Source organism: Acipenser ruthenus, chromosome 16, assembly GCF_902713425.1.
Source record: "Acipenser ruthenus chromosome 16, fAciRut3.2 maternal haplotype, whole genome shotgun sequence".
Taxonomy (NCBI): Eukaryota; Metazoa; Chordata; class Actinopteri; order Acipenseriformes; family Acipenseridae; genus Acipenser; species Acipenser ruthenus.
Genome location: NC_081204.1, coordinates 9,088,745 through 9,113,940, shown reverse-complemented (window position 1 = coordinate 9,113,940; position 25,196 = coordinate 9,088,745). Strand labels below are relative to the sequence as shown.

The window sequence follows — 25,196 nt, the reverse complement described above, 5'->3', positions numbered from 1 at the left end:
TTTGAATAGAACCAAGGGCTGCCACGTAGGACACAGTCGACTTTCCCGGCTCCCCCATTCAAAAAGGGTTCTCATCGACTGAATACTAATCCCAAACTCTGAGCTCGCAAACAGCTTGCCTGACCGATGATCTTACCTCCGCTGTACTGTATGGCCACATTTTCCAGCTTCCGTTTCATTTAGATTAGGTTTTTTATTATTATTTATTATCATTTTCAGCTGCAGTACAAGTGTGTCAGGATTCCTATTTTTAACAGTTTTTCATTCTCTGTTTAAAATATTATTATTTGAGTTTAACATGTAATGTATAGAGCGATACTCTGGGTACAGAAAACAGAAAATCTATAATTTGGTACAGTAAGGCACTCATTTCAGATATAATTTTCTTTTACTGAGTTTAACATATTGTAAATACATGACGGTATGGGTACAGTACCTACAGTATTTACAGTCTATTTAGCGAACAAGGAAGACAGTTTTTCTGAGTTAGGCATATACAATAAGGTACAAGTCTTTTTATTCTTAATAATAATAATAATAATAATAATAATAATAATAATAATAATAATAATAATAATAATAATAATAATACAACTAATTTATATAGATAGCTACAGTATTTTGAAAGTACTGGTCTGTGCCAGTTTCATCAAAATGACAGACTGACCTTAGGAGGCCTTTCATTTTCATTCAGTGGAGGCTGGAGTATGAGCCCTGCTGAGGTTTACAAACTAAAGCCCTGATGGGTTTAATCAAAAGATATACCAATTCTGTTCTGAGTCTGTAAAGCGTAGGATATACTAATCCCAAACTCTGAGTTTGGAAGATGTGCCAACTTGGAATACTTAGAGAAGCAAGCTGGGCAGTCAATTCCACCGTCATACAACATACAGTAATCAAATCGAAGTACAGCAAGTACTAAAATATAGTAAATGGATCATTCTAATATACACCATCTATTATGACGGCCACAAGATATTCTTTGCTTGCTTTTGTGATTTATACTTTCAGGCCATTTAATAAAGAAACATTATTGAATGCAATTGTACCAAATCAGCACAGTGAACAAGCTAATTAAATATTTGTACGGTTTACTGTATGAACCTAAATGGAAGACTAGCCAGTTCATCTTGTTTGTCTCTGTTGCTAATCCTTTGGCAAGAGTAGCCCAGCAAGTACTATATATAATTTACACATATAAATCACTGTAAAACCCTTGCTTCATTGAGCAAAGAGATGACAATTGCGTAAGTACAATACTACTGTATGTATAGGCTTGAGTTCACTGTTTTACTTTTCAATGCTGTATTTAGCAATCATTAACCTCAGACTGGAGCAACCAAGACTCAACATCCTAGGATGAGTTCATGCTGCTCAGTTTTAAAGCTGAACAGAATCAAGGCAGAAGAAACTAAGGCCTTTAAACAATTTTCACAATTTCGTTGCAGTCAAACATTAGAATGTACTTTTTCTGCAAGGAGTCTTTGCGATTATGATGGAAAAGTCACGCACAGTTTAACTTGGGAATAGTCTGAGAATTTCCTGTGAGAGCTGTCACAAAAAAACAAGGTTGGCTAAAGAAGCAAACAGACAGCTTGTCTTAGTCAGAAACACTAGCCAAAGAAGCCAGAGCTCTATTCATATTATTTGGCAACGTTTTCTTACTGTAAATTATAACAAATTTAAAATGAAGAACCTGTATGCACAGCTTTTTTTTTTTTTTCTTAACCAGAAAGTTAATTATGGTTCAACGTTAGTATTTTCACAGCTGAGTTGAGTTGCTGAATCCACATTCTTTTTTCTGTTAAAAAAAAAACAAAAAACACATGTCTTCGAAAGGCCTGCACCCTGACTAACAGCCTTAAATCTTCCTTGCTTTCCTGGCACTATTCATATATAGTCTACTGAATCTCCCATCATGTAGCCAGCAAATTTAATCTTAGATATTGATACAGGTGCAGGTTTGAATTGATTTTGTTTTCTTGTTTTTTTTTTGTTTTTTTTTATATGAAACGGCAGCAGTTGTTTTTATGAAGTCATTATTCTTCAAATCTGTTTGTTTTCGCTCAGACATATTCCTAATGAGGAAAGAAAAAGATGAAAAGGAGAAGAGCACCTTTTGTGATGCATTGTTTTTTATTATTATTATTTAAGTCAATAGCAATATTAATGGAATGGCTCACTTTGATTAGCAAGTGTGTGATCAGCCAATAAGGATCCCCAAAACAAATGCATTATAAAGTATAAAACATAGATAGGAAACTTAACAAGGTACAAATATAATGTACATGCAGTGACCAAAGGGGATATATACAGTATATATATATATATCTTTTCAAAATGTCCGCTCTGGTGCACTGGGGTTTGAGATCTGTCCTCTGAATCACTGCAGGAGAGCGATTTAAAAAAAACATAACAAGTGCTCTGGCTTTTCTGTTCCGTACCACTTCATGGATCGATATTGCTGTGTTAACTGTTTGACAATGTGGGCAATAATCCTTGCACTATCAGTGCACTGGAGCAGACATTTTGAAAAGAGCTTTGAAACAGACTTTAAAGTTATAAGTTGTCATAATGTTAACAATGAAAAGAAATTACAGGTACGTTATTTATACAGTTGTAGCAACACGTGGGGACGTGCAACGCTATATTTTTAGGAACCCCGCTACTTACTCTTTAAGATCAACTGAAATGTTTTCATGAATGCAAAACAAAAACCAATAAATACTGAAGGCACTGGTGATGTATTATTGCATTAAGATGCAGATTTACATAGAAAAAACACCAAGTCTTTTTACTTAAGATTAACTACAATGAACGTTCCTTCTTCAAATGAGGCATTAAAGGCTGTCATTTTTTAACTGCAAGTCGATTCATTTTTTTCCATTCATTTTAGATACAGAAGCTCCAACTGGCCTCTTGCTTGTGTCAGTGTCCATGGTTACGCTGCAATTGCTCTTGTTGTTTTTTTCCACTGTAACAGTACAAAAACAGCAGCTCAAAATCCAAATATTGTGTTTCGCCAAGACTGGTGGATTGAATGTGAAGTACACACTGAATGACCCCAAATAAAGGTGCTGAGACGCGAGCCTCTCAAGGACTGCCCTTGCAACAGATGCAGGCTCTTTCACTGGAAAGGTACAGCAAGATACTGTACTCCCAAAGTTATACAGTAGTTCAAGCATTCACAGTTACGGTTACAGTGCGTTGGCCTTTCCCACATTCAAAGGGAAACCACACACAACAGCAGAGTTGTAGGATTACTTTCATCACAGATGTTCACATACACCTCTACAGGAACTGCTGCAGTCGGTTTCACACCCCCATTGAGGTGTATTTGCTCTTGTACCACGTTTGAATTAGCCTTGCTTTGCATTTCACTCCCCATCACGGAGTTGGAGTTTCCCATGGTTTTATTCCCATGTTTTTTTAAAAGAAGATTACTGAAACGTCCGATTCAAATCTGGGTCTGCTCTGCACACACTGCAAGTATAAGAGCTTCCCTTTGTTGTATTTTCAGTTCTGAAACCATTGACCTCCCCGAGTGGCTTTGACCGACACACCAAAGACTTTAATGGCCATATTTATTTTTTTTTGATAACGACTAGGGAGTAAAATAGCTAACCCACCGTGCTCCTATTCATGTTCCTTTCAGAGGTCTTTGTTACAGAATTGTATAAGCCGGGGTGAAGGATTAACAGCACATTTTCTTTTCTGCCTCGAGCTATCTATTTATTTTTTTTCCGCCAAACAGCAGCAATAATTCAATCCAGCAAGGCAGCGCTTAGGCTTCTCCTCCATTTCCTGTTGGTCAAACATGAAGTAAATGAATGCTTTTGAGGTACAGTACTCCTGAACAGTTAGTCAGACAGAACAAGGGCTGCTGTCAGTGTCAATACTGTTGTTTGGAAACTTGACTCCCCTTGCGAACACTTACTCCAACAACAACACAAAGGCACATGCACACAAGTATAGAAAGCCACAAGCTGCTCACAATGAAAACCTCTTCAATCACAGTTATCATGTGTGTCCATCGGGGCGAGTTTATTCTGACTGCAGGCTTTGTTTTGATAACAGTGACAGACGCAGAGCCACAACCTTTGGAGATACGTGAGAATTGCTGGAATTAAAGAGTATTTTGATTGGCTCAATAGGCTCAGCTGAAGAAAGAGTGTGGTCTGGTACAGTTTATTTAACAAAATATTCTAAACCCTCTGTGGCAAGTGTGCTTATATGCAAGATTAGCATACAGCCCAGTGCCTGCATGCAGGCCTCTTTTCAAAAAGAACTGAAGAGAATACAAAACTGACTCGAAGATGGCGGTTATATATTAAGGGCTGTTTAAACCAGTATACCTGTACTGTGTGAACAAACACACCATGGAGGCTATTGGAGGCATCTCATTTCAACAGTAGTTAAAAACACAAGCGCCTGACATATCCTTTTTTTACTTCAAGTTTTGTAATTCAGGTTATTCATTTTCATTCTGCAGTGTCTACACAATAAACCTGCAGTACCCTACATAATTACAAATTACAAAAAAAAAAAACTGTCCTGTACAGTATGTATTATGCTGGGCTGCTGCACAGTCTCCAAGTAAAGCACAGTGTATCTTCCATTGCCTGATACACCCGAACATCTCCTGCCAGGACTCAGCTATAATTAAGCTAGCCTACCTTTAAATACATGTCTCGAGAAAGGCTTCCAAACAGCAAAACAGACTGCCAGATCATGAAGCAGACTGGGAGATCATGGGCTTGATCCCTTCCCAGGACTTTCAGCCTAAAGGCATGTCCAAACGAGAATCCTAGGACAGACTGGTCGAGATAAGGATCTTGCCTGCTTGCCAGCGAATTAGCTGGCTATGGTTCTCGAGCAATAGAGGAGATGGGTAGACACAATGTCAAAAGAAAGATTGTATTTAACATGCATTATTAGAGGTTCCATTAAACAGCAAAACACAGAGCAAGCCTCTGAAACAGTGCTGGGAAGCTTTTAGTAACAAGATTGCCAGACAGCACATTTATTGGTACCTACTGCGCTGTTAACACCTTATAAGGGATTGAAAAGGCTGAATTTCCCTACCACTTTGGAAACCACAGAAAATAAATATAAGGGTGGTTTTTCAATTTAATTCAATAAAAATGATTAAAAAGACCAGCTTCTGAGTTTTTGTTTGTATCAGTGTCACTACAGCAAGGGAGCAAGAAAAAAGGAAATTCCTTTGTAGATAAAGAATAAAAATCATTTGAAATGTGCCGTCAGGCACAACTACAAAGGTTCAGAGTCTGAATTACGAGCCCCCCCCCCCCCCCCCCCCCACCCCTGTGACAGAGAAGTAAATTACCTGACTCCTCATCACCATAGCTATATAGCTCATTTTTCTATTGACACAGTTTTGGGAAGATAGAAAAATGAGCTATATTTAAAAAAAAAAAAAAAAAACTGCTGCTTCCTGGTACCTGTGCTGTAGGTCACATGGCAACTAGAATGAACTGCAGCACAGGAAGTGATTCAGAACCATTAAGGAGCAAAAAACTTTTCATCCATTGCTATATTTGAAATATCTGCATATCAAAATGATACAAAAGCAAAGAGGGGTGATGATGTTGTAAGTACTAATAGGGGGCAAAAAAAGCCCTTTTATGTGTTTATAACAAATAGAGTATGCTGTAACACAAGTGGAGACTCACAAACTGAAAGTTTTCACCTAAAAATAGCAAACCAACAAAATCATGTTAAGCAACATTTACCGAGACATGTTCAAACACACCACAGTGGCAGTGAATCATTATCTAAGTCAGCTCCTCTGCAGCTGTTAACAAACAGCCTGGGACTAACCAAAAATGTGTCTGTAAACCCAATTCAATCTGAGGCTTGCTTTGTGATTGATTTATATGTCATCCAAAGTACCCAAACACAGCAAAAATTGCAAACCAAACCATCTAATAACAACCACTCAAGGAATCATGGAAAGAATGTGTGCCATGAAAAATATATACAATCCAGAGTGGTTACAGTGCTAAATTGCTGGGTTTCATGTAGGTTAAAAATTCTATTTATACAATTCTATTTGCGATGGAGCCCAGGTCTAAATCGTACGCCAACCAAGCAATCTTGTCAAACAGTGTTTTGTAGTGTGGCGCCTTTCATTAAACTCACAGATCAATAATCTCCCTCATACCTGCTAGATGTGAGATTATGCGGTACGGTCAAGCACTTTATATAACTGGTTTTTACACACTTTCTGAAATGGGTTTACAAATCTAGGATATAAACTGATTTGAAATGAATGTACAAACATTATCAAAATAAATCAATATCAAGTTCTGACAGGGATTAGGAGCGTCTCTATTTGCTATCCCCAACAAGTACTGTAAGTGCTGCCTCCACAGCTGGGAGCGGTGGTGATTGTGTAGCCCAAGACTTTCTAGAGACATGGCCCGCACTTCACCCTTGAAAGACTCATCCTTCTACACTGCTGAGCCTCAGATAGGGCTGACCACTTGCATACTGTGCAGTACCACAGCCAGTTCAAATCCCAGCAGGTGGCCTCGACTTATTATGAAACTGCAGTTTTCCCAGACTCGCCGACACCAGCCTTGCTGTTCCCCTTTGTCGTGGATTCAAAGGGGAGCTGCCCCCTTCATAATGTGTGGGACTTGCTCTTGACCTCTGGGTTAAGCTTACAAGCAGCCTATAAGAAGTGGCTGTGAGGGAGCCAGCAGCTACTCGTCCCACTTCTCACAACCCAGAAGAGTCTGGAGGGGTTTAGAGGCCAGATTTAACCAACACGCAAGTGTGGAAATATTTCAATAGTCACAATCTGCTGGGAACAGTGAAGGATGATGGTGTAAGGTGGTATTTACACAGGCCTTTTGCCCCTAGTCCACTGGACCAAATTTGTCCAAAGCTTCTGGACAATGGCAATCTTCACAGGCTATAAAATGACATGGGTTAAGCACTGTACACAGTTATAATGTCTTATTTTAGGAGTCCAAATATATCCCAAGAGGGTCATTCCACTCCAGGGTTGATGATTTAGAACAGGGCTGGAGCAAAACTTGCAGTACTGGAAATGAAAATAAAAACCTTAGTCTCCCAGACACTTATATTCTTCCCTTTTTTAGGCCTGCAACAGCAGAACTGCCACACAAATCAGAGTGACATAATGTTTATGCAATCAATTGCAGAAGCTGGCAGGACTTCAAGGCTTTCCTCACTCGCATAAATGAATTAAAGGTAAGCTTTACACAGAGCAGTTAGTACTTTCTTCTGAATCTAATTTATCTTAATCGAATTACAGGTTCGTCGCAGCCATAGGATTTCAAAACTGAAAACAAGGATTCAGTCCAATGAATTCATTTGCATTGGTGAAGACATTATTGCTTCATCCATGCTGGGGCAGTTCTGTTAGGAGCACAGACATGACATCTTACTGTAATATGCTACACACCATGACAGAGGTGAACCATCTGTAAAGTCTCGTCATGGGTTCAATTATACTTGACTAATGGATTATTGCACTGTTGCTTTGGGCGTGTACTATAATATAATTCCGTTTTTATTCCCTTGGCCTGTCCTCATTCAATATATCTGAATATAAACTGGTATTTCAAACCCTAAAGAATGCACAATAGCTCTCTAAGGTTTCAGTATATGTGTAACACGCTGTAAAACAGCTTTTCCGACATGAAAGCAGCTGGAAATCAAGTCCTAAAATGCATTTCTGCTAGACAAAGAAGTTTCTTATTTAGATTTCACAATGAAGTGTTTAAGAATGAATGGAGAGATTCCCAACAGAATTGAAAGACCCACTCATCATCAGTTTTAAAAATTGTCCAATGCTCTTTGAGGTCGCTCCTTCCACGAGGAAAAGCCTGTATAATTCATTATTGTGTTGTATTACATTACCTACCCATGCAGCAGCGCTTCTGAGAAGTCAATCTCATTCAAAAACCTCTGAGCTAAAACTGTAAGAAATAAATCAGTTGCTGTGAGCTTGAAAATTGTGAATGCCTTCATTTGATTGTTTTTTTTTTTACCATGGGTCATATCTGTAGACCAAGTTATTGCAGTGTGGAGTAGTGGTTAGGGCTCTGGCTCTGACCAGAGGGTCGTGGGTTCAATCCCCGGTGGGGACACTGCTGCTGTACCCTTCAGCAAGGTACTTTACCTAGATTGCTCCAGTAAAAACCCAACTGTATAAATGGGTAATTGTATGTAAAAATAATGTGATATCTTGTAACAATTGTAAGTCACCCTGGATAAGGGCGTCAGCTAAGAAATAAATAATAATAATAATAATAATAATAATAATAATTGTGCTTTTCCTGCTTGAAATGCTGTCCCTTGCTGATACAGTCTCTTATCTGTCTCCATCTCTGACGTCAGCGTTTTAATGATTACTACTCTCCTAATCAGCATAAAGTGGAACAGAAAATTAAGACAGAATGTCCAGTATGCTACCTGTAGGGCAAAACTACACAGAGCTGATTGAAATTTGAGATTAGATATGGTTGAGATTATGAGATTTAGGATCTGACTTAGTTAGATCCTTTAATCAGATAATGGTAATAGGAATTACAGTTGCTCAATCGCTGCTTGCTGGAACATTTTTCCACAGGTACCAGCGGTGTGTTCCTATAACATGTTCTGGAAGTCAAAGGGAAGCAGGTAGCAGTATTGGAACCCACTGAGCTCTCCTGTATGGGAACAAACAGATAGGGAACATCACTGGGAGTTACTTAAACTGATCTGCAAAGAGGCGAGTGAACAAAGAGGACTTTGCTAGATTGTGCATTCCCTAAACTGAAACCACAGACGAGCTTTCATGCAGTAAAAAAAAAGGCACAATAAATTTGAAATCCAAGTCCCACAGGGGTGTGAGTCTACGTTGTGGACAATCCCTGAAAGCCAGCTTCACGCTGCTTTATAAAGTGCTTGATCTCTTTGCACTGAATTGTTCACTAGGGGTGAGTTTGATTACTTGAGTACTCGTAAAGCATTTTGCAGAATGCACTGGCTACATCTAGGTATTTCCTGGAAGTTAAATCACTATGCCTTGCTACTCCAGTGGCTGCATCTGTGAGAACCCACAAGAATACTCAATGGGCTAGCATCCAAGTATTCAAATAGTGCTTGAGTACTCAAATATGCTTTTATTTCTAAATTCCTATTCCTACTATGAAACCTAGCAGGTTTGTCATTGGACTATCACCATGGGTGACATGGGGAAACGTTGCCAACAGAAGTTGAGGAGCTACCTGTAATGCAATTGAAGAGAGGGATTCCATCACTGGAGGCAGAATAAAACAAAATGTAAAAATTGCAGGATGCACTATTTTCACAGACATTGCTACAGAGATGGGCACGTTCCTTAACAGCAGCGACATTATACAAGGTCTAAAGAAAACCTCTCAAGAGCCTATCGGAGGCTATAGTGAGAAGAAGCGGCAGCTGCAGGCTCCTCCACATCCACAGTTGTCTTTCAACTGTGAGCTGTAAACTCATAAGCCCTGTGTTAACTACTGTGGCAACGCCTCCCCATGGGGGAATCCGCAATATATACATGAGGGCAATATAAAAAAATGTATTAAAAAAAAACACATTGTCAGATTGCAAAGTACACCACTTTTCTGATTTAAATAAATAAATAAAAATCTGAGCACACACTATTCTGCTTTCTCTCCTCACCATAGAGCATATGAGCAATCTCTTCCTGTTGAAACTAGCTGCCACAGCAACAAACTGGAACAATTTAGAGAACGCTTCTGCATTTTTGTTTGACGCAAAACACACAATTCCCTTTCCTCTAATCAATTTATATACCCCAACCATGGAAAAGAAGGAAGAACGTCAATGCTACGCTAATGAACTCCGCAAAGAACATAACACGCATCCAAAATATGGGAGTGCTGGGGTCTTTCCATCACCTGATCCAACAGACTTGGAACTGGAATCTCAGGATCTTGAAATCCTAAGTGGCACATTCACCACCAAAAACAGCAGTGGGATCAAGTCAGTACAAGCAAATTCAGCAAGCAGGCAAAGTACCGCTATGGACAAAAGTTTTGTATCACCCTATAGAATTAACTAATTTTGCTTCAGAAAGTCGAATGAAACCTGCTGAATAATGTCACGTTAACATATTTAATTGCATACCGCTTTCCACATACTTAACGGAAAATGGACACAATTTTAAAATGTGACATTTTTAAATCTAACTTGAAATACTGTACTACTATTATGGCTTCCGGTAGACTTTTGCGATAGCATTTTGTAGTTTCTTTGATTACATGATGTTAAATAAAATATCTAAATTATGTTCATATATTTTTGGTTTTTTTATCATCTCAATCATAAAATTATTATTTAGAACCAGGCCAGTTGAAATGCTGTTCATTCCATAACTCCCCAACGGGTAGTTTGCATCCCTATCTCAAAGGGAATCCATTTTCAAACATGCTGCAAGAATACGCAGCCATCCACAGCTGCAGAGCACGAAATGCAGTAGGCTACTGTACCTCTGAAGATACTGTGAAAATAAAACTGGATTTGCATTGAAATAAACCTTAACAAAAGAAACTCTTTGAAAGTCTGCTTGACATCCTTACATCCAAGATATCACAAACATCAACATCACTGCTTTACAATCTTTTCATAGAGATCGGCAGGTGGTTTATGCTACAAAATGACAGCTAACAGAAATGTTGTGCTTGTGATGTCTTCAATAGGACACTGTTTAAGAAAAAAAATTAAGGCAAGTGTTTCTTGCAAATTTCTTAAATCTGCGTCTCAGTAGACGAAAGTACAGCTGGATTCTATTCCTTGGTTCAAGCCCCTGACTAACAAGAATAAGTATTTCAGCTAAAAAGGATCAGATCATTTATTAAACTGTGACCGCAACTCCAGGATCTAAGGGCCAGGAAGTACTGTAACTCAGTTCTTAGATCCAGCAGAAGTAGGTTTGGTCAAACTGGACAGGACTGTACTAGCATTATTCGATTAATTACAAATCACTGTAAGACAGCAACTGAAAAGGAATGTCCAACAAAAAGTACTCTGCATAAACCATTAAAAGTACACCGGTAAATGCAAGGGACAGGATTTATGTCTCCTTTTTTCATTGGCGGTTTACTAGAGTCACAAGTGCGTGCTCAATCCCACAAAACCAGCAGAGCTACAGTTACAGTCACTTGAGATGATGAGAGTACTAGCAAACTAACCAATTAGATCTGCAGCTCTTTGTGAGCACAGCCAAGCAACACAGGATGGGCGGGCCCGTTTCCTGCCTCTGCCTTTAAAGGGTTAACCTCGACTGTTTAGTTGCCACTGCAAATAAGCCCAAAGAGGAAGTGAGCAGATCTGCCACAGGAAAAGACATTGTTTCTGCACAGAACAGCAGCAGTCCTGACAGACACAGCTTTGCCTTGCCCGGGTAGAGCATTCTGTGATACACGCCTTTTAACAGGAAAAATACAGGGAAGGAAATCAGGCTGGGGCGGGGCGGGGGGCACATAGCATAGATAGTACGCAATCATAAAATGTAAAGAGCTAGGGGATTACCGCAAGTCTTCTGCTTGTTTATAAAGCTTCATTTCACCACCCTGGCATAAAGGGCAGATCTGAAATAACATACTGGGTTACCCAGTCTTCGAAGAAAAAGGGTCGAGTCACTTAACACAAAACTGTGTACTGTAGCACAATCTCCTGTGTTGATTGTAAACACTGAAATTTACACATTACACATTACCCAGTAGAACGCGCAAGCCATTTGACTGGCGTGACACGCTGCGCCTGCAAACAATCACTGTGTTCTGTGGTCACAATGCATTGCTTGTACAAACGCCATAAGCCAAAAGAGGCTCTGTTTATTGGGGGGGGGGGGGGGGGGGGGGGGTTATGCAAGTCACATGAGGTGGAGGTTTTCTCAGAACATTTTACCACATTCTTTCAGTTCTCCCAAATCCTAACCAATTACAATGGGGTACAGTACCTCCAGTGGTGCTGTCACCATACTCCTCTTACAGTAGTTACACGATCGTACTCAGTGCTTGGAAAGTTCTTCTAACGAGAGCAGAATATCATACAGGCATTTCTTTAAGCCTTTACTGATGACCTTCATGGTAATTTGGACTTTTCTCCAGTTTACATTAATAAGATAAGAAATCATCTGTATTACAGAAAGGATGCAACAGCAGATCAGCCTGTTTACCTGTTACTAGTGTCTCCTAAATTAATGTCCAAAACTAGATGTTTTTATTTTTATTGAAACTGTGAGAAGCAATAAAGGGTTTAGATATTAATTCCTAAAAGGCTGAACTTCAGGTGCAATCTTCTATCACCACAGCTAGACAGTGCATAGTAACTAAACCACAATAACACTGCATGCACCAACATCCGTCAAAAAAGAAACGAAATACAACAGTTCCTCCCTTCCTCGCCCCATTTTACAGAAGACAAAACACCAAGGGCAGGGGCGGCAGCACAGCTTAACCCCTGCAGAGCGCTGCCACATGGTATAATCTGACATTTTTATTGCAGTTTGCACAATGCAACATTTATACCAAAGCTGTCTGAGATTACCACTACTGCATTTTTTAAAACTTCACACTAGGATAATTTTCCAGTCTTGTCAACCTATTCTGATTCATGCGTACTGTATGTAGGAGTGACATGTAGGCGGGTTAGTCAGCATACCTAGGAAATGTAACCTGGTCAATCTACATCAACAGGGATCTACAAACTGAGAGGCACATCTGTTGACCATGATCATAATAGGTAAACCAATACATGTGAACCACACTAGTGTTTACAGCACACAGTACCTGCAGATAATGTGCACAGCCTCAGTGTTGTCTGCACTCAGCCAGTTAAAAGCTGCAGTTCAGTGGTGTCAGTCATAGTCATCTATTATAAAAATGTCTGCAAGTTATCACGTAATTGGGGGTGTCAGTTTGTTCTGTGGGGATTCGAAAGTGATATCTTTCAGAATGTTTAAAATAGAATTAAAATACACACTCCAACGATGCCCTGCACCAGGCAGAAATTATTACAAGTGTAAATGGTAATGGTCTAAATTATATTATTTAACTTTATAATACATTTGTAAGAAAACAAATTATTAAAAAACAGAAAAACTGAACTGCGTTCTAGAGAATAAAGTATCAGCCTTAAACAAAAAACAAAAAAGCTATTTTTTTTTTTTTTTTTCTTTAGTCTAAGGTTAGCCTTGTGGTAATGCAGCTAATCCTTTGCCATTTAAATGAACAGCAAAAATCAGAACTTGTCTTAAAAAAATGTGGACAGTTGGCATTGTACATCACATACTGCGATAACACCATGATAAAGGCATTTTAAAGTACTTAATTAACACAATGTAAAATAAACAAGATGGCTCAGTACTTTTGCCATGCATAGTATAAGCATGGACAAACTGGGACGCTAATATTTTTAACCACGGTCAATTTCATTTATATGGGCAATGCAGTTTAAAAATAATAATAATAATAATAATAATAATAATAATCTACATCATATGGCCTGCAATACCTTCTAACATACAATTACCTACCCTCCAGGGCAAATAAATGACAACTGAATGTCAAAGTGCTTGGTTAGTCGCCAGGAAAAACTCCTTAAAAAAAATCAGATGACTACAGGGATAGTGTCACGCTGGTGACCATCAGACACTACCACTGGATTACAACACATGTTTAATGTGGAGCAGATTAAGTTTAGGTGGATCAGATACCAGGCAAGTCTTTTACTAACATTTTATTTGAATTGGTACAAAGTAGATATAGGAATTGATTTTCCCTTTTCTGCAATGGAAATAATACTGTAACAGTTTGTTTTTCTCGTGACTATAATTTCAAAATCAGTGAGGAGAAAAAATTTACATTTAGGAAAAAAAAAAAAAAAAAAAAAAAGACTCCCTGTTTTAGTTATGCATGATTGTTCCGAAGTGGGTCCGAATGGGCATAATGATTGGGCCTGGTACTGGTTTCAGAAAACCTAAACCAATAAAAGCTTTCAGATTTCAATCCATGTTAGTGGAACCCAAACTACTGCAGACTGGATCCTGACCAGAACACATCAGATCAGCTCCAAAATGTAAGAGGCTCAGCCAGTGCTGAAAACTAAGGGACAGATTTACTAGATTTTACTCTACTGTTTAACCAAGGGGAGGGAAGCAGCAGAAAATGTAAGACATTTACAGAATACCCAAGTCACACAGCTTAAAACAAATACAAACACACTTTAGAACAGGCTTTGCAATTTAACTAAAAGAGTGTAAACCCAAAACCACTTTGCAAGTCCCTGCCAGATATATTTTTAATGCTGCAAACACAAATTAGATACTGTGGTGCAGGGTGGAGGTTTACGCTACACGATAAGAAAGCAGAACATCGAACAAAGAAATGTTATAGCTCTGGGCTCCTCCCATCCTTTCCAATGTGATGCAGTGCTCTACAGAAACTCTGAAATCAAATGTCATCAAGCGGTTTTCGAAGTTACAGAGGATCAGCAAGATTTTAGTGGCTAAGGGGCTGTAATCTCTGTGACTGTGTACTGCAGTGTCTTCATGAATCAAACAAAGCAGGATTACGCTTAATATTAAACCTGGAAACAACGCAAGTAGGAAGGGAGGAGACGAGAGTTAGCCACAGATTTGTCTATGTGTGATTAATGTACTTGGCACAGGCAGAGACACCAACACAGCACAAAAAAAAAACATTTCAATTTGTCAGCTGATTGAAAGATATTTTTGGGGCATTACGCAAAAAACAGCTTTTATATTATTTTTGTTATGACTGGCAAAAAATTGCCAGGAGAAATACAAAACATGCGAATGTGTCCTTTTTTATATCTAAAGCATCCCACACACTTTGAAAAGCAGCCTGACACTCGTACAGAGCAAAGAAACATCAGGATTAAAATACCACAGGGACAAAGCTTCCTGTTTCTGTGAAATATCAAGGTGTCACTGAATCCTTCTCCTATTCATTGAATAGGCTAATTCAGTTACATGTTATAAGCAAATCATTTAGGCGCTTATATTTCTCTTATATCATTGACGCTTTTTGCTGCCATGTACGTTTTCTTCTGATCTCTTTTCCAGGATGACGTTGTGCCAGCATGTTCTAAAGATAGAAAAACGTATCAAGAGATGACCTGGGAGAAAGCTTCATTCTGCTAAAAAACATTGTTTCCTAATCCCTTAGCATTAACAATTTGGCCAGATCGCTCCATGTTCTTCAGCTCCAGATACCTGACTGACATGCTCTACCAAGACATTTACATTCCTGCTCAGCTCCAATGTCAAAAAAACACAGAGCTCTCAATGTCTGATCTCCATGCCAGCATTTAGATTTGCCCCTGAATAAGAGACTGCCTATAAGATTCACAGTTTAGAATCTAACTCAGCCTTGTGAAACAGAGTTAAAGGCTCATTACCAAGGATATAAAAAGAGAGATCAATATAGCACAGTGTGTTTCAAGGACAGGTGGCAGGAAAGAATGGGGAAGTTTCTCCAATTAGAGCTATACAACAGGCCATGGGGAGTTAATTTGCACACTGTAGACAGACTGCTTCCAACTAAAAGCTTACTGTATCCAGTTATAAAGACAGATGGGACTAAAAACAGGATGGCAGAAACATCTGGCTGCTTAAGAATCATACTGATACATTACAAAGTGTTAACACTGCAAGCCACATTGGGGGATTTTGATGTCGCTTTTAAAAATATAATAAAATAAAATTTTAAAAAATGATATTTTTTATATATAAATATGCATATGATATACACATTATCTTCATTTTGCATCATTATTTGGTGACAGTTCGCTATGTTTATTTGCTTACACCCTGTCTACACAATTACCACAGACTGTATAGAGACTTAATTGGCTGGGAGATGTGCTGTGACCCAAGCCTTTGCTAACAGCATTCATACTTTAGGAAGAAAAAAAAAAAAATCCTGTAGACGCAGACTGAACACCACCCACCCTCAAATGGAGACAGGATGTGGCATAATTTCAGATAACATATAGTAAATTAAATTGTAATAAATATCTGCATTTTGCAGACAGCCTGGTGAAATACTGCTGGGTGTTGTCACACTAAATAAATTTGAACGTCTTATAATCAATAAAAAGGGGTGTAAATAAATCAGTGAAGGTTCACCTCAGAAATTGCCAGCAGTTCCAGCTCATCAACCCGGCAGTGTGCTGCACAGCAAGAGTTAATGGCACAAACAACTTATCACATACATGAAATAAATCCATATTTGTTATAATCAGCAAACTGCAATTACAAGACAGGATTAACCCCAGGGTCTCTTCTGTTACTTATTAATACAAATAACTGCCGCTTTTGAGTGTGATTACAGGTATGTCACCAGACTCATGCTTTGTCATTGCAAGCAACTGGGTGGTAAAAGGAAATGGTCAACAGAAATAACCATAAACAAAATGGTTTGCACCATTAGATTTAGTAGTTAGCAATTGAGTTCCCATTAGATGAGGGCCAGTGATTCAATCTGTACATCTTAAAGACTGGCTGGTAATTCAGCTGTAGGGTATGGAACTGGTGCATGGTAGTCTGGCTCAAGCTGCTCTGGTTATTGAATTTTCACCCGTCTCCCTGACTGCACAGCAAGGTTAAAGGAACTATACTATAATACGGAACACTTAACTGTAAACAGCCCACATACCACACGCTGTGAAACCTGTACTGCTTGCTCAGTACAGCTGCTGTATACACTACTGCAAAGTTACAGCTGAATGCATCTTAATAAGAAGTGAGGGAAGCACAGCTATCTCAGCTTACCACTTATCCCCACAAGTCTTAGAATGAGACAGCCCCAGTCTAAATTCTAACATCTGCCATTCAGCCTAATAAAGCATTCCAATTCCGAGGTCCCCAGCAAATGCCAAAAATGTGGATTATTTGTTACCAAGTCAGTGTCTTTGTTTTTGCAGCAGAAAGCACTAGGCTGGAAGCAACAGGAAATAATTGGCACCTGAAGGGAGTCGCTGCCAAAAAAGTCTGTGTTCTTTCGCAGTTAGGGAAAAGCTCTGGTCTGCAAGGTTCAATCTATTGACTTTAAATGGGTCTCTGGGCTAATCATCTCTGCCCAGAGAGAGGAGCCACTTAAGGTCATTTCAAGACACCTTCCAATAATGAAAAAGTATCATACCAGATTCTGCGTGGTCAGGTGTAGTAAATTTGAATTTGTTCAGGGGTACTAGTTATAGGGGGTAATAATTATTTGTATTTTGTAAACAATATGTGTGTGTGTGTGTGTGTGTGTGGTGGGAGGGGATCAAGTGGTTCAGAAAGTTTGAGAGCAGATGGCGTGAGGATAGTGCCAAGGGAAATTTCCACTCCTACAGTACCAGCAACAGTAGCATTAAAGTATATTAACTTACTGAACCATAGGAGTCCAATTCATTTTCACATCTCTGTTTATTGCAGTAATAGTAATAAAAATATTTTAGCACTTCTTTCTTTGTAGTTATTGAAATTCCTATTTCTAATCTCTAAACCATTTTATCACAGCTTAATGTTCCTAGTCAAAGCCAAGGTCTGAAAAGCAAACAGCATGTAGTAAATACATGTGCTTAAAAGTTCACACTTGAATAGCTGTATACTAGAAGCTATTTTAGCTTGGGAAAAATGTATTCATTTGCTCAGAGTTGTCACAGTCATAATTTTGTCTTATTTTGATGTAACAAATTTCAGAACACACTTACAGTATATGGATTTGAAATGGGAATGTTGCAGGGTCCGATGCCCAGGATGAAATATTTCCTGATGACTCCCTTATTTTCAGCTGAATGGTTGGCCAGTTTATTAATGATACACAGACATATAAAAACTAAAAACAAAAACAATGCTAAATAGTCTGGAAACCATATAGGAAATGGCAATTTCTGCCAGCTTTCAACTTTTTCAGCCCTTAAGAGTTTAACCTATATCACTAGGAGACTTAGCTTAGCTTTTCACACAGGTCTTTACTTGAGGTTCCACAACATCTACCAGCAAACAAATTATACAGGCCTGAGCAATCCCAGCATTCCCTCAAAACACTCCTTATCATGAACAATACATTCAAATATAATTTTACAAAGCATAAGCATTCATAATCCAGTAAACACATTATTTTGTTTGAGATCCACTGTACTATTAAAACTTTTTGAGAAGCACATTGAATCCTTAAATAAAAACAAATTGATATAAAAGTAAATGAGTCGACTCCTCCTATGGGCTGGAAGAGGAGGGATCAAGGACAGTCTGCCCCACCTCTTTGGCATTTCCAATAAAACCCGGTCTCAAAGGCTCCTCCCCTTTTCTTGGAAGGAAGAGCACAGGCCAGGTAGGCCTCAAGTAACACCAACATGGTTTCTTTCAAAACAATCCACAAACTTATAGGATATATTCATTAAAATGACCTTATGTTTTAATGACTACAGTGCTTCATTTGTAAGATGCCTTTCCCTAAATGTAGGCCTTATAAAAATAAAAAAAAATCTATGCACAAAATAATTCTGGTAGTGATGCTACTGAAGCCAGATGAGGTGGGAAAAGACCAGCAAGGAAATAAAAGGAAAAGTTTCAAAAATAGAAGCTGCTGGCCAACGTGAGAAAAATCACAATGAAGAAAGGAGAGGTTCTCCCAGTCCCCTGGGCATAGGTAAGTATATCCCCATAGAGTTACAACAATCCAACATTAACACATTACTTTAAATGCATTTGTTTTCTAGTATTTTGCTTACTATCCTGAATCTAGAGTAATTTCACCATATCACAGGGTACGATCCAGATGAATCCAGAGCTTTGAAGCTGAACAGCGAGAAACAGGAAGCCACTGGGGTGCTGATTTGGAACTTCAGATAATGCTCAAGAAACGACACTGCACAGGTGTTAAAAACGGAGGTTACATTTAACAAGCAGCAGCTTTACTTCAGGCCTTCCCTGGTGTGAAAGACTATGACGCATATATCTGGTGTCGAGTGCTGCTGAAAAACTACAACTGCCTAAATAGATTATATATATATATATATATATATATTATATATATATATATATATATATATATATATATATATATATACACACATCTTGGTAATGAACAGATCAAGCCTATCGAGATAAACAAAGTCAAACAGGAATACGCTTTAACCTCTAAATGTTGGATTTGCTTTCCAAGGCTGTATAATTAGTTTTTTCCCCACTTTCTCAGCTTGTGACTCTATTCAATTAACAAGTAACTAGCTTCAAATAACATTGTCATAGTTGACTAAATGCAAACTAGTTTTGAATACTTATAATGTTTGTCATTCCAGGAGTCCAGTAAGGGCTTAAATAAAGCAATAGCTTATTTAAAAAAGATATATTATTATTATTATTATTATTATTATTATTATTATAACAACAACAAATGGGAGTTCTATTTGCAAATACCAGAATGATGGCTCTGTTGTCCTTGTGAGTGTGTTTGTGGCAAGGCAATGTCCCTTTAAATGTGTGTGCATTGCTTAGCAACAGCTGAGTCAAATTGAGGAAGCTACTTAAACCAAAGTTGGGGCCTGTATCAAAACGAGACAAACTGAAACCCTTTTTTTTTTTTTGGCCAGGGTTGGCTTTTTCAAGCTGCAGCAGTCCTTTTTCTTATCCATTGTTAATGCTGAAACTTGCCTTCTAAACAGCTACAGAGGACAAGATCCCATAAGCACCAGGTTTCGAGGGTAGCGGTTTGTTGCAGTGCTGTCAGGAGTCATACCTGCTGGCTGTGTTTGGGTTTGTTTAACATCTTCACCATGGGTGGCTTATGCTGTCATAACACTGTCAATGAGGTGCAAAGGGTACTGTGCAACAGAGTTACTGTTATTATGTAGTCCCAAAGAGACAAATTGGTTGGCAGGGCTTGAGACATAACTTTCCACACTAACCCTTGACATTTAATAAATTAGACCCAATAAATTAGGATCATCCAGTGGTAAAGATAAATTCAGGCTTTAGATATTGTTTGTCCCAATTGGGGTTTTCTGAATTTAGAAATAAAACAACTTTAACAACAGTGTGGAGTAGTGGTTAGGGCTCTGGACTCTTGACCGGAGGGTCGTGGGTTCAATACCAGGTGGGAGACACTGCTGCTGTACCCTTGAGCAAAGTACTTTACCTAGATTGCTCCAGTAAAAACTCAACTGTTTAAATGGGTAATTGTATGTAAAAATAATCTTGTAACAATTGTAAGTTGCCCTGGATAAGGGTGTCTGCTAAGAAAGAAATAATAAGAAGAAGAATAATAAGAAAAAAAAACATCAAGAAAATACTGCAACTAAGCTGTTTCTAGTTTTATATGTGGATGTGGTTTTTGTCCATTCTGCCAGAAGAGGATGCATCTTGTGGTATTAACAGCAGAGCGGATGAAGGCATTAGCTAAAATGTTTGTCTTGAAGGATTATAAAAATTCAATAACAAACTGTTGGCGCACTAAATTCAGCGGAAAAAGACAAAGAGAAGTACTTTCTTTTTACAGCAGTTAGGTAACCTAATTTTAAAGTGGGTGTTAATATATACAGTACTACAGTATATGAAAGTCAGGGCTGTGTTATTGCAAACAGCTCAGTGTTTGTTTGAAGCAGGGGTACATGTGATTATTATTATTTGTTTACTTGTTTATTTAGCAGACGCCTTTATCCAAGGCGACTTACAGAGACTAGGGTGTGTGAACTATGCATCAGCTGCAGAGTCACTTACAATTACGTCTCACCTGAAAGACGGAGCACAAGGAGGTTAGGTGACTTGCTCAGGGTCACACAATGAGTCAGTGGCTGAGGTGGGATTTGAACCGGGGACCTTCTGGTTACAAGCCCTTTTCTTTAACCACTGGACCACACAGCCTCCTATGTGCAAGTGAATTAATTGCTGCTGACAACCAGGTATGTTGAAAAGGGAACGTGCACAGTCCATGTGAGCAAGTGCAGCTCACAGTGACATAAACTGGGCCTGGCAGCAATAGTCAGAAGCTGACTAATATTTAGTGACTGGGAGACAAAGACTGCTAGTCATGAGTGGTGGATCGCTTATTATGGAGTGTTTAGTGAAATATTTCTAATCTCCCATTTTATAGAGATATATTCAAATAGACAAAAGTTTATAAATGTAAAGGAAATCATTTGTATTCATTTTTATATACAACATGTATACTCTGTTCAGGCCAAATTTGTTTATAGACAGCAGCTGACACTGCAAATTACCTAAATCACTCATGTCTCCCAAAGCCATGTTTACGCCATGTTAGTGGATATTTTTTTAAACCGCTTGGTAGATTGAATTTTTGCTTTAAAAACTGCAAAATCATTAAGCCGAGGTTGAGGACAGCAGTAGTAATCTGCACACGAATCGCATAGTTGTTTTAGTAGTTAATTGGTATAATTTGAAAAAACATTTATGTACAGCAACAGTAAGCAGGTGTGTCCTTACTTGTGATCTAGATTAAATATATGTCTTCAAAAACCCCTCCGTGCTTATCTCCTGGGCTGAAGTGACTGAAAAACAGTTCTGGTTAATGCTGTCATCTTTTCAGTCACCGATAATACCGGGATAGCAGAATGGGTTACTTGTTACCAATGTTAAACAGTGATGTGTTCGCTTATATTGTGTAAACACAGTCATACACCTTAAGATAAGAGAGTATAAAGCGATGTTACGTGTTTTACAGTGCATGTATAATACCGTGCTTCCCTTGCTGCATACGGTATATGGCCAGTGCTGTATTCAAACGCGATCTATACAGTAGCTTCATAGTACCGCTTAGTACTGGAAGATGCTGTAATTGGAGACATGTTTTTTTTTTTTGTTTTCCTATTTCTTGGTTTACACTCCTGAACAATCCATTATATTATTTCAGCAATCGAGTGAAAACACAAAACAAACAAAAAAAACATTAAATGGATTGCATACAAACAACCGTCTGTTTTTTCATCAACACAAAACCAAAAGCATGCACGTTGCTACCTGCAAGATAAAAATACAATATTGTACAACGTTGAGAGGGGGTTGGAATCCGTCTGTACTTACCTAGAAGCAGTAGTTTCACCTCTCTGGCAGCTTTCTCTCCATCTTCTCTGAGGTTTTTATCAATCATTTTGGATCTTTCAGACGCGGCTTTATCTTCGGTGCTTATGGTACAACCCATGGTTCCGACTGCACACACACACACCCAACACAATTACACTCTACTCGTGAGGGTTATAAAATATATCTATATATTTAAAAAAAAAAAAAAAAAAAAAAAAGATGCACAAATAGTCGTACAGTCCCTTCCTAACCCTCAGATCAGTTCTCCCTATGCCTCACAGACTGGAAGATGCTTTTTACTAAAAAAAAAAAAAAAAAAAAAAAAGAAAAAAAGATATATATATTTTAAACACTTGTTATGCACTTTTGATATTAAAAAAGTCTCTTTTGTAGGCGTTTGCTCCCGTGTCCTCTAAAAATAAAAAAACACAAAATACGAAGTTGTTTTTTTATTATTTCCCAACACGTAGCAGATTGCGGTCCATTCATAAACTCCAAAATCTATGAGAGAACCTGTGGTTTTGCTGTTTTGCTGCAACAAAAGAAAAACACTAAAAATATATACAACAGGCTGTTTGATACCGCGGAGAATAAATACGTTTAGACATAAAAGAAGAAGAAAAAAGTTGTTTTCCTTTAATTCCAAAAAGGCATATAATAAATGTGGAACTGAAACAAAGTTGATTTACAAGCGCCAGTAAATTGACAGTTTAAAACTGAATGGTTTTACACACACAAAAAAAAAATCCTTACCCAAAAATAAGAACAAAAATTTAAATCAGCGACAGCTGCTCAAAACGAACACATGCAGTTTCCCGTTAGCTCACTTTTCTGCAAAAGTCGCTTCGCTCCGCTCTCAATGCAACAGAATTCAAAAACCAAGTTTTGATTTATTTTCAAAATTTTATTGTCGCCACACCCGACCCGTTATGAAGTTCCTCTCTGCTTCAGAAACACGAACTCACCAGAGACACCCCCCTGCAGAGTCCTCCTCCGCCCAACGCCCACCTTCACCGCAACCAAGTGCTCGTGGTAATTGTAGTTTTCTTAAGCATTTGGCAACTGATCAGTGAACTTAATGACAGATTTACTGAAGGACTGACATGGTTGCAACAACAGTATAACGTATTGTTTCTGCTTTAAAAAATGGCAGATATGTATTTGCACTGGAGTAAATACAGATAGTGTATTTAGTCCAGTGTCCACGTATGTACATATACCATTATACTATTATAATATATTGTATTAATTATATTTTTTCTGAATCAACCGTTGTATCCAGTCATAGACTTAATAAATAAAACAGGGAAACACTCAAACAAAGCAACTGTACCTTCATGTCATTAGGACAAAGCCAGCGGTCATGTAGGACAGTCACTACAGTTACTCGTATCACACTACAATCCCTCTGTTGGCCGGATTATATCTGACAGTTTTTGACAATTACCATTTTACCGATTTTGATTTAGACCTACAGCACAGAAAGTGATTAGATAGCACAGTGTTATATATCTGAAAAAAATAGCTTTTTTTCTGAAAAACAATATATTTAAACTCTTGAAGGGCAGTCTTATTAAACGTTATCCAGCTATTACTTGGATGTGCAGAAGGAAACATGCCCACCGTTTATAATTTGGACTTTCCTGTTGAAATCATATAAATAGCTGGCCGAGCTCAAGCTAAGAATAGTACTGTTTTGAAATGTGAATCAGTCTTGGCAGCACTTTTATCCACCTTCCTGTGCTTTCAGCACTGTTAGGTGAACCAGAGCGGTACCTTTACAGTCCCCGTGAAGCAGATGTCTTCTGAACTTTCATGCAGAGGGCGGTCAACTAGCAGTGCCGCCCGTGCTTGCCATTGCTTTCGGGCCACTCTGTGAACTAAACAGCCATACTATTTACCTGTCGCAGCAGGGCAGTAGGACGGTCGCGTGTATGTTTAGTTTTAGCTCAGGTCTTTTGTACACTGACAATATTTAATACAAACACCCACAAAGCCAATCTCTTCAAAATGTTCTTAAAAATAAATATTTTTATATGAGCACAAATGCTTGTCATCTCTGTTGATTGGCTTTTTCATGAAGCCCTCAGTGTATTACAGTACCTGCAGTGTACTGATAGTATGGATTAGGCATTTAGCAGACGCTTTTATCCAAAGCGATTTACAGAGACTTGGGGGTGAACTATGCATCAACAACTGCTGCTGCAGAATCACTTACAACGGGACCTCGTTTTACGTCTCATCTGAAGGTACTCTATTAATGAGTATACAGTGTAGTGCTTGACATACTGTATTTAATCTTCAATTTCTACATTACTCTGTTGTAGCCATTTATTAGGCGTAGCATAAAATGGATCTTTACAGTATGTAAACATTGGTACCCCCTTCTACCAGAGCCCAGTTCATGTATACTGCAGTGACATGAATAGTACCTACATGTCACTAGGAAGAGCTCTACATGCAACCACAGGCAAAAGCGACAGCTGTGTTCCTTCTGGTAATTCAAAAGCGCCCTCTTGTGACACAAATTAGCATTACAGAGCCATTTCCACAAGCATAGTTATACAATACTGTAGTGTAAGTTCCTGCACTAATTTCTCTCATCAATTCTCTATTATCGACATAAGTTATAACAAGTCTTATCTAATAGGAAGCCCGATGGGTGCCACAACACTGACCACATTTCTGTCCAAAGTAAGTGGTGTTTGCACTCAGTGCGTGATTCCAGGTTCTGCTGTTGTACCACACAATTAATACCAGTTCTTTCAGTAGGCTTTGGACATTCTAATCATGTGACAGAGCAAAATAGGGTGAGGGTGGGGGCGGGGGGCTGACAGAGTTGATTTTTATATGATTTGAATGGAACGGAATGAAGACTGTTCAGTCCATTGGGAGTAGCAGAAACCTCTAAGACTACCCTATATATATATAGACCGAGCTGTAATCAGACCTAGAACACAGGTACCAGGGTGCAGCAGTTCATCTCTAGCATTGTTATTATTATTATTATTATTTATTTCTTAGCAGACGCCCTTATCCAGGGCGACTTACAATTGTTACAAGATATCACATTATACATTATTTCACATTATACAGATAT

General features: G+C 38.5%; 1 protein-coding gene across 2 annotated transcripts in view; it reads right to left on the bottom strand.

Moving 5' to 3' along the window:
• LOC117411929 (guanine nucleotide-binding protein G(i) subunit alpha-2) overlaps positions 1–23,055 on the bottom strand; it is a 71,711-nt gene extending 48,656 nt beyond the window's left edge. Inside the window, exons 1-2 of one of the 2 annotated variants that reach the window (XM_058988729.1) lie at positions 22,850–23,055; positions 22,097–22,628 (exon numbers count right to left, since the gene is read on the bottom strand). In XM_058988729.1, the coding sequence (XP_058844712.1) occupies positions 22,097–22,214 (118 nt within the window). In that variant the 5' untranslated portion in view covers positions 22,215–22,628; positions 22,850–23,055. The remainder of the gene's footprint in view (positions 1–22,096; positions 22,629–22,849) is intronic. The other variant, XM_058988730.1, reaches the window with a different exon arrangement.
• Positions 23,056–25,196: the final 2,141 nt, after the last annotated feature.